Genomic DNA, 10,457 nt, shown 5'->3' on the forward strand with positions numbered 1-10,457 from the left:
GGCAAGGGTTCAGTCCCTGGCTGGGGAACTAGGATCGCACATGCCTCGAGGCACGGCCAAAAAAAAAAAAAAAAAAAACCTCCGGCTGCTGATGTTATGGGATGTCTGATAGCCCAGCCTGGGCTCCCTACTCTGGGCCCCATAGTCCGCTTGCTTGAAGTGAACGGAGGAAATAGACTGTAATGTAACAGAGTTGTTGTCTCTTGGACCTGGCCTTAAGAGTTGTGTCTTCGGGGCTTCCCTGGTGGCGCAGTGGTTGAGAGTCCGCCTGCCGATGCAGGGGACACGGGTTCGTGCCCTGGTCCGGGAGGATCCCACATGCCGCAGAGCGGCTGGGCCCGTGAGCCATGGCCTCTGGGCCTGTGCGTCCGGAGCCTGTGCTCCGCAACGGGAGAGGCCACAGCAGTGAGAGGCCCGTGTACTGCAAAAAAAAAAAAAAAAAAAAAAAAAGAGTTGTGTCTTCTTGTTTTACATCACCTCCAATTTATCCTCAACCTGACTTCAGTCATCACCAGCCTAAGTTAAATCCTGGATGCCCAGAAAATTTCAAAACTGGCTGCTAGTTGATTCTTGAATTCAGGGAATTCTTGGACTTTGGGATCAAAAGAAGCTACTTGTGTCTGGAGTACAAGGAGGTGGTTGGAGGGGGGCTGGTTATATGGATCCCAACTTGCCGTATCTGTGTTCCCCCCTCCCCCCATCCATCCATCTCTGAAGGCCAAGACCCAGGCCAGGGCTGGGACAGGCCTCTCTGGGCACAGAAACCTGCCAGCATTGATTTCGCTCCTGAACCAAGAGGCCAAAAGGACATTGTGATGGTGAGGCAATGAACGTGAAACAGAAACGAGTGGCTTTAGTTTCAGGAAGTCCGAAGTGGAAAGCAAGTGTTGACATTCTTTAAGACCCACTGTAGGCTGTATTTTGTGCTGCGCTAGCCAGAAGTCTGCTACTTACTTGAAGTAGGACCTTGGGAAAATCCCCTTCCTCTCTAGGCCTCAACTTCCTCATCTGTAAAGTGCATGTGGGATTAGTCAAGATCCTTCTGGGCCTGACCTGATATGGTTCTAGGTGTTCCAGTAATCTGTCACTCAGAGGACAAAGAGCCTGAAGGTATGTGGGGAGAGATGGGGAGGAAGGGACTAAGAAAGGTTCAGTGGGAGTCCCTGTGAGTTTAGCTAACTGATAGCGGAGAGGAAGAGAGGGGAGTAAAAACATAAAGCGAAAATGGGGAAAAGGGAAAAGCATTTAAGAGTGGGGACTAAGGGGGCCACCAGCATGACCTCAGCGCTCCTCGGGCACATCCGGGCCAGTTTACTTAGTTAGGATGAGGGGTAGGGTTGGGAAGTGGCAAACTGTATTTTCCAAAGAGGGCCACGATGATATTGCCACCCGCCATGTTCTTTGACATCGTGATCTTACCATTTCCCTGTCAAGAGGTGGAGTCTCGTTCCTCTCCCTTCAAATCTGGCCTGGCCTTATGACTTGCTTGTAACCACAGAATGTGGTAGAAGTTATGCTGGGTGACTTCTGAGGCTCAGTCAGAAGCAGCTTCCACTTGGTTATCTTGTGTCACTGGATCTGAGGGAAGCCATCTGACTACCTGAGACCATCATGCTGGAGAGGCCACATGTAGGCATTCCCGTTGACAGTCCCAGCTGAGGCCCACGTACCAGCCGTTTCCCTCAAGGCACCAGATACGTGGAAGAAGCTCCTTTTGACTCTCCAGGCCAGCCTCGCTTGATACCACGAGGAGGAGAAGATTTACCCCGCTGAGTCCTACCCAGATTTCTCATGTAGAAGAATCTATAAAATATAAGAAAATGACTGTTGTTTTAAGCCACAAAGCTTTGGGGTAGTTTGTTATAAAGCAAAAGGTACCGGCAGAGGATGGTAGGAGATGTTTAAAAATATGAGCTCCCTTGCAATGAAAAATCCTTAAAAATGTATAAACAAGACTTTAAAGATTTCAGAGATGTGTGAAATTTCAAAATAATTTGGAAACCAACTTTAAATTTTGCCTATTAAGGACATTACAAACAAAACTACCGTTTTCTGTAGGTCACCATATTATATATTTGAAAATATATTTTTATCATGAAAAAGGGAGAAAAGTCACTATATCCCACCTGAATGGCTGAAAGGAAAGAGGTAAACAGTATCAAATGTTGGCAAAGATGTGGAACAACCAGGACTTTCATACACTCCTGGTGGGAATTATTATTTCCACAGTCATTTTGGAAGGAAAATAGCTTGGCAGTATAATCAGAAGCTGAACATATGCATATATTCAATTCCATTCCTATGTATATGCCGAACAGAAGTTTATATATATTTTTACCAACAGTTCTGTATATAGATGTTCATAACAGCACTATTTTTACTTTTATTTTTATTTTTTTATTTTTTATTTTTTTTGCGGTACGCGGGCCTCTCAGTTCTGTGGCCTCTCCCGTTGAGGAGCACAGGCTCCGGACGCGCAGGCTCAGCGGCCATGGCTCACGGGCCCAGCCGCTCCGCGGCATGTGGGATCCTCCCAGACTGGGGCACGAACCTGTGTCCCCTGCATTGGGAGGCGGACTCTCAACCACTGTGCCACCAGGGAAGCCCAATAGCACTATTTTTAATAGCCCAAAGCTGGTAATAACTTAAATCAATAACAGAATAAGTTGTAGTATCATCACACAATGGAATACTGTAGAGCAGTGAAAATAAATGGACGATCGCCAGGAAAGTCATGCACAAACCTCATAAATATGATGTTAAGGAAAAGAAACCCGAGTCAGAGAGTACATACTATGTGATTCCACTATGTAAAGTTGGGGGTTTTTTTGTGGTACGCGGACCTCTCTCACTGTTTTGGCCTCTCCCGTTGCAGAGCACAGGGTCCGGACGCACAGGCTCAGTGGCCGTGGCTCACGGGCCCAGCCACTCGGTGGCATGTGGGATCTTCCCGGACCGGGGCACGAACCCGTGTCCCCTGCATTGGCAGGTGGATTCTCAACCACTGTGCCACCAGGGAAGCCCTGTAAAGTTGAACAGCAAACAACATTCATCTGTGGTGTTGGAAGCTAGGGTAGTGGTTACCCTTGAGTGGCTGCAAGGGGGCCCTTCCAGAGTTGCAGGGATGTTCTGATTCTTCGCCAGGTGCTAGTTTTGTGGGGTTGCTTATCTCGTGAAATGTCATCGAGTGGTATGCTTACGATGGCACACTCTCCTGCATGAATGTTATAAATTGACCATTGATCAACATTGGGGTTAGGAACCTCCCCACCCCCAGGTGAAAATCCCTATATAACTTTACAGTTGGCCCTCTGAATCCGCGGTTCTGCATGTGCGGGTGCACCCAACCACGGACTGTGTAGTACTGTAGTATGTATTTAGTAAAAAAAAAAAATCCAAGTTTCAGTGGACTCGAGCAGTTCAAACTCGTGTTGTTTCAGGGTCAACTGCACTTCAGAATATAATGTTAACAAACAAGGAGGGAGGACATGATCTCAAGGCCAAGGATAGATGTTTAAAAAACTAATTTAGTTTTATAAAAAGCAATATATTTGTTCTTATTTTTCCCTTGAACCAGTGTATATTGCATTGTGGCAGGGTCCTGGGACTGTGAAAGTGTCAGTGGGAAAAGAAAAGAGGGGTGCCGTGGTGAGCATCAGCTGAAGCTGTGGGGAGCAGGCTAGCTGTCCAGGGAAGGCACTTCTCAGCAGCTCCTTGCTGCTGCATTCACAGTACCTACAAACTGTATCATGTACATGCCTGTGCAGATCTAGAAAGGTGTTTCCCAACCTTTCACAGGCTGTGGCACATGTGGAAAATGACATCATTGGAATGGCACACACTGGGGTACCAGATGGGGCTCCTGGCAGCCAAAGCCAAGTGGCCTGGTCCTCCAGGTGCTCCCACGATGAGGGGGGTAACAACCTCAGCACACCTGTGGGATAAGGTCCTCTTACAGAGAGTGTGGGAAGCCATGGGCCTCCATTATCCATTTCACATTCTCTGAACTGGCAAAGGGGAAGAGTCTAGGTTTCCATTGCCCTTCTGCTCTTGGAGAAACCAACTCTGCACACCCCTCGGCCCTGGGTTACAGGTCCCATTTGCAGTCATGAAGATCATGGGGTTCAGGGGAGTTGTGCGGCATTCTGGGTCTCTCCTTTATGCTGTGGCCTTACTTCTATTTCTAGCCTCATTTCCCACCGCACAGCCCGCTCTCTCTGCCGAGCACATTACACCCTGGGCACACTGCAGTTGTCTGTCATCTGTGAACATCTCCCAAGCCCTTCTCCCTCTCCATCACACCATTCCCTGTGCCAGAGCACTCAGCCCGCCATCCCTGTGCTAAGCCCTCCACTTCTCCGTGAAGCCTCTTTCTGTACACTGAGGCCACTACCACGCTGTGATTTGTATTATAGGCGCGCGCACCCGTGTGTGTGTGTGTATTGTATGTGAACATCCTCATGGTCCCGGATTCCCTATCTTGCCCACAGTAGGTGCTCAGCAGTTATTTCTCAAATGGCTTCCATGCTGCAGAGGGACCCTGGCACTAACTCCACCCCTGTTCTTGGCGGTGACTCATTGTCCCCTTGGGTTCGGATCCCCAGCCTCTCAGGGACCTTTCAGCCATTTCAAACTCTACCGCTCCACTGCCAGGGGCCTGGAGCCATGCCGCCTGGATGAGACACATCCTCATTGCCCAGACCCCCCCACCTCCCCTAGCTCACACCTTTGGGGTTGGCATTAGACTAATTGTGGTGTGACAAAGGGAAAGGGTCACGGTGACTCAGCCTCAGTGCTGACTCCCCTCATTCAAGCGCCAACCTGCAGTACCAGCATGTGGCCACAAGGGGCTCTCTGGGGCGACTCTTTGCCCAGGGGAGGAGGGCTCTGTGGGAAGTACTGCCCAGATAGATAAACAAGGAACTTCTCAGGGGCTCTGCCCCTCTCCAAGTGCTGAAGCCCCACTGACCGCCTCGGCTGCCTTATCCTGATGTTTTACCCTTAGCCGTCTAGCAGCTGTTGTTTTCTATCTTAACACATTACTCCTTGCTTTCCCGTTGAGCCTCTTTTCTGGCCACCCACTCTACTGACCAATAGCCGCCACAGGGGCAAGTCACCTCCACCTCTGTCAGGTCTACTTCCTTTAGATGAGGGCCAGACCTACACCATGAGCTCCCCGTCTTTCAGGATGTGGGCTGGAAAATTGTCCTGTTCCATCTCTTGAACACCTCCCGACTCTGCCCCCTTCTGTCTCCCCAGTGCCACCCAGGTTCAGGGCTCCCCAACTCTGCCAGGATTAATGCAGTGGCTTCCTGGAGGACCCCGTGTCTCCAGACAGCCCCCTGCCCATCAACTCTCCACCCTGGAGCCAGAGGGATCTTACTCCCATCAGACGCTGGCCTTCAGTGGTTCCGCAAGTCCCATACACTCAAATAGTACCCCAGGCTCCCCAAGACCCAGCTGCCTGATTCTCCAGCCTCACGTCCCTCTTCTCTTGCCCTCCAACCAGTGGTACTGACATACCTGTAGTTGCTTAACACACCGTGACGTTTCAAGCCTTTGTACTTTGCACGCGCTCTTTCCTGTGGCCTGATCATCTCCCACCCCTCCCCCACCTTTACCGTTGCTCCTCATACTTCCTTCACCTGGCTGAGCCCTATTCATCCTTAAAAGTGCCAATTCCCCTGTGAAGCCTTCCCTAACCCCAAAACCCCTCCTCTGAATAGATCCAGTCCCCAAACACACGTCTCTGATTGTATTTGTCACTCAGAGTTGTGATAATTACTCGTGCTGTCCTGTCTCCTCCACCATCCGTGTACCTCTATGCGGGACCGGGGTGGCACACTGTCTGAAAGTTGTTGCACTGAGGTAGCTCCCTCTCTGCACCATCACCTCCCACCCTGAGCAAGTCCTTTAAATGCTCTGAACTTCCGTTTGCTTATCTGCAAAATAGAAAGATGTGAGAATCGGAAGGGGGCACACACATTCAAGAACTTTATAAATGACTAAGGGCTATGCACATGGTTTTAACACTTTTTCTTCCTTCAGACTAGTGTTTAGCTGCACTTGCCTGTGTGGAAATCACAAGATCAAAGGAATGTGATGTGATCTTTTCGTAATTTCTCCACCTTGGGTCCAAGGAAAAGCTGGTGGAGAGTAAACCATTCATTGTGTCTCCCTGTAGCTCCTAGTCTTCTCGGAAGCTCTGGGTTAATCCTGGGGTCAGGAACCTTGTCTGGCCAGGGGCAACAGTGCCTATGTGTAGGTCTCGGGCTGTCTCACTTTCTCATCAGTGCTCCCCACCAAGTGCCCTCCATTCCCTCCACCAACAGAAGAGACCTCTCCCCACCCTCCCGTGATGAGGTCTGTGGAAGTCACAAACTGAAGGTCCAGTCAACAAGGATGCTCTGACCTAACAAATAATCTCACTCATGTGAGGGTTAAGGACTTGATTTTGGAGCCCCAAGAAGAAAAAAGTTCCTGAAGATTTGATATGGAAAAACCCTTCTGAGTAGGGCATTCCAAAGTTTAATTAGTGGCTGCAGGAGGACTGGACGCTGGGTGTTCCAGGAGTGGACGCTGGAATTCCAGGTGGGAGCCGGTTTATGGCTGCAGCGCGGGTCATGCCAGAGGCTAGAGGTAGAAGCCAGGGAGCCAGACACAGCTAAGGGGTGGTCTGGATGCTCTCGAGAGAAGGCCAGCTAAGAGCTGTGAGCTCACTGAAGTCTGATAACCGGCTCCCAGCCCCCACCCCTCCCTCCGCTCAGTCTAGTAAAATTGATGCTCATCTCTGTAGTTTTGGAACATGATGGTAAGAATGCTGGTGCCTCGGGTTCTTGTGCCGGTCCTATCTCAGGCTTGTTTGCTTGCCTCCTTCCCGTGCCCCGGACAGGGCTTTGCGTAAAGAAGTGGGCTGGTGGATGACTGTTCTGCAAAGATCCCATGTGCGACTGGAGCAGGTTACCTTCTCTGAGCCTCAGTGTTCTTACCTGGAAAGTAGGCATATCGTTCCTTCTTTTCCTAATAACCAAACCAGCGTTCTTGTACTTTACCTTAAATAAATGTAATTTAAAGATGCCAAGCCTTTCTGACATCACTTTTGTGCATAAAGAAAAGTGAAAAAAACAGAAAGGCATTGGCAATAACTCCATCACAACTGCTGCGGTGACCATGCTGATTTCAGAGTTAGTAAAATGTGAAAAATACACCACTTGTGTACCTACCATCTTGCCTAAGAGATGGAGCAATTCCCAGCAGCACTAACAGCCTTGTGTCAACCTCCTTGACCTAGCCTTTCCACCCTAGAGAAAACTGTCCCGAATTTTGTGTTTACTCTTCCCTCATTTTTAGCTACAGTTGTTTTTAAAACATGTACCCTATGCAATACATTGTTTGGGCTTGTTTCAGAATGGTTCCGTGAGTGGAATTGTATCCCATTCTTTTGATGTTTTTAAAAATCAGGAGAAGTTGATCTATGCTAATGTGTGTAGCTCATTTATATTTCACTATTGAATATTGCACTCACTTCATAGTCTGCTGTATTAATTCTGTTGATGGAAATTTGGGCTGTTTCCTGTGTTTTGCTGTTAAGTTATTTTTGCTATACACATTCTCACAGTTGTTCCTTAGAACATGTGTGTTTCTCCAGGGTATATACCTGGGAAGGGAACGGCTAAGTCTAGGTGAGAGTGCTTGCTGTTCTGATTGCTAGCCACTACTGCTGCCCTTATTTCTGTCCACTGAATAGCCCGAGGGGACATGAGTCCCTGTTCTTGCTTTGTTTACAGACCTTCAGAGGGAATAAGCGTTTATAAAAAACAATACGGGCATAGTGAAGGAGAGCTTCCCAGGCCATAGTCTGACTTTCCACCATGGCTGTGGGGGGGGGGTGGCAAAGCCAGAAAGGAGTGGAGGCCAGATGGAGCACCGCTGTTGGCGCTGAGCATGTGTGTGAGGTGGGGCTGCGCTTGACTGGACACTGGGTCTCAGACTGTGGCGCAGCTGACCTCCCAGAATCCACTGTGAGGCTCCGTCTGGGCTTCGGGACCTAGAAAGTCAGACAGAACACGGCATGCATTCTCAGATTTTTATTTCAATTTCCGTAGGAAGCTGCAATGGGCTCTCGAGGGGTATTTCCCTGAGCCCTGGTTCCCTTTGCAGCTCCCAGCTCTAGGTCCTTCAACGGTCGCTGGCTCCGTGGTCTCAGATGTCACACCACCAGTGATTTCCAGGCCCTGGCCACTCTCTGCTGTCTCTGTGATGGCCTCCATTCGGGTCCCTTCCACTGCCTTCGGCGGGATGCTCACATACGCATCGCGTGATGAGGCCACACTGTCTTTGTCGTAAGCTTGGCTCTGACATTCCTGAAGAAAGAGCCAATCCTGCTGAGTCTCTTGGTGATGGAACCTGAACTTGCTGTAGGTAAGCTCCTGCCCGATTTGTGCGAGGTCCTGGACTCGTTGGTGATGGGAGCACGGCTGATGGCTTTGTGAGCAGTGCCCTGCTTGTTGTCCCCCAGGCTGCCGTGGCCTTTCTCCTTTTGGTCGTCTCTAGTGGCTCTCCGGCTGCCTGAGCCCGGGCCGGCTGCTTTTTGGATGGTCTTGTTCCCCGCAGTGCCCCCAGTGGCTGTGTTGGTTTTACTTGCTCCTGGACCCTTGCTGGCTGTGGCTGCTATGGCCGCGCTCTGCTCTTCGGGGGCAGGAGACTTGATCTCTGCCACGCTCAAAGCACCAGCTGCGGTGCCGCCTGCCACCCCTGCTGTCTCCACCTTTGTCGTTGCCCGCGATGCTGACTCTTTGTCAAGCACTGTAGGTTTTGCTTTGGCAGTGGCCACATCGGACATGGTATCGGGCTTGTGGGAGTCCAGTTGGATCCCCTCCCCGGCAGCAAAAGCTGCAGACCCGACCGCGGCCACCTCAGAGGGCGTGTGGAGGCTCCTGATGCTCACCTGGTCCTCATCCCACTCTCCTTGGAAATCCTCCACTGCCGGGCTCCTCCCGTCCTCCTCCTCCTCCTCGAACAGAGTCCTGCAGATCATGTCCCCGGCTGGAACGGCGTAGGTGCGGCTGTGACCGTCCACTGGTGGTCGCAGGAGGTAAATCAGCTCTTCCCAGTAGGCGAAGAGGTCTTCCTGCACGTCCAGAGGGGCACACAGCTGCAGGTAGAAGGAGCGGCCAGTGGCAAACTTCACGCGCAGCTGTCGTTTCTCACGGTCGTGCATGTAGATCCTCACAAACTTCAAGGGAAGGAGCCTGGTGAGCTCTAAGGTCTTGGCAACCTTGTGGCTCTTCCCCTTGGTGGGCTGGCTGTGCTCAGCGTGCTGTTCACAGCCGGTGGCCCGTCGGGCCAGCAGCATGATGTCTGGGAGTGGGAGGACGGGGCTTGTGGATGCGATGCCCACGGTCACCATGCAGACACAGTTGTGCATGTCAATCACGTGTCCCCTCTTCGTGATCTGGATAAAGTCGCTCTCGAATATCGGCGCGTACTTGAATATGTCGTATTCGCCGTTGTACAGTTGCTGCTGCAGCTCCCCCATGGTGCTTCTGAACAGGCCCAGCCCGGTGCTGCTCTGGGCCGTGTGATACGGGAGCAGAGAGTCCCCACTCATGGCTGTCTTTGATCACTGCCAGGCAGCGTGGTTAAGGCGGGCCCCTGGCTCTTCCCTCCCTCGGCCTAATGAGCCGAAGAGCAAGCTGCCGTGCTCCTGCGTCACGCAGGCGGCCCTAAGGCAGGTCTTCCAATCCCAGCCCACAGGCCCCCACCTTTGCCTCAGGGTCTCCCAGAGGCAGGGGTGTGGGTAGGGGCACTGATGGTCACAGCGGGGACTCTGTAGGGCGGCTGGACCCCAGGCTGAATCTCTTCAAGTGTGTAGAGAGGTATGGTAGGCTCCCCCTCGGCCTCAGCTCACTTCCGCTTCTGGGTTTTTATCTCCCCAAGCGGCTGTGAACGTCAGTCCTAGTGAGAGAAGTAACCACTTTCTCGGCCTAAGGCCCTGGCACAGCCTATTTATCCTCTGATGCCCTTTGTGACCTATCACTGTCACATAGCCCTTTGCCTCATCCCCCAGCTGCCCCGCCCCGCCCGCCCAGTGCAGGGCCCCCATCCTCTCCCAAACGCGCCATTGCCCCCGCGGAGGACAGGCCCATGCGGCCAGCGACTGAGGTGGCTACTAGAATAAAAATGTCTTCAACTGGGAAAATTTTGTGTGGGTCCTTTTTCTTTTCCTCCCCCAGATTTAGCTACTGGATGAAATCTATAGGAATGTATGATGATGGGCTAAATTTGAACCATTTAAGCCCATGGATTAATTGTATCGAATAACGTAGAGCTGGCGGTGGCGATCCTTAGTCTGTCCTTTCATAAAATCTCAGTAAACGTCGATGGTGATTATTAATAATAACATTAAAAATTGGTAGAAGGAGGCAAGAAAAGATAGAGACAGACAGAAGACTACA

At 51.1% G+C, this 10,457-nt stretch overlaps 1 protein-coding gene across 1 annotated transcript; it reads right to left on the reverse strand.

Annotated features, from left to right (window-relative positions):
* Nucleotides 1-5,913: 5,913 nt before the first annotated feature.
* LOC131753610 (Golgi-associated RAB2 interactor protein 4-like) lies at nucleotides 5,914-9,610 on the reverse strand. Its single transcript, XM_067024736.1, has 2 exons — nucleotides 8,641-9,610; nucleotides 5,914-5,942 (listed from the first exon to the last, which is right to left on the reverse strand). The coding sequence occupies exons 1-2, from the start codon at nucleotides 9,608-9,610 to the stop codon at nucleotides 5,914-5,916; spliced, it is 999 nt and encodes a 332-aa protein (XP_066880837.1).
* Between the last annotated feature and the right edge of the window lie 847 nt (nucleotides 9,611-10,457).

The sequence above is a fragment of the Kogia breviceps genome, chromosome 1 (genome assembly GCF_026419965.1).
Source record: "Kogia breviceps isolate mKogBre1 chromosome 1, mKogBre1 haplotype 1, whole genome shotgun sequence".
Taxonomy (NCBI): domain Eukaryota; kingdom Metazoa; phylum Chordata; class Mammalia; order Artiodactyla; family Physeteridae; genus Kogia; species Kogia breviceps.

What these genes read in the sequence shown, in the direction of transcription:
- LOC131753610 (XM_067024736.1), bottom strand. Translation starts at nt 9,610, where the DNA reads ATGAGTGGGGACTCTCTGCTCCCGTATCACACGGCCCAGAGCAGCACC. An exon ending in CAGCAAGGGTCCAGGAGCAA is followed by an intron (nt 5,943 to 8,640) that starts GTAAAACCAACA and finishes TCTATTTTGCAG; the next exon opens with ATAAGCAAACGGAAGTTCAG.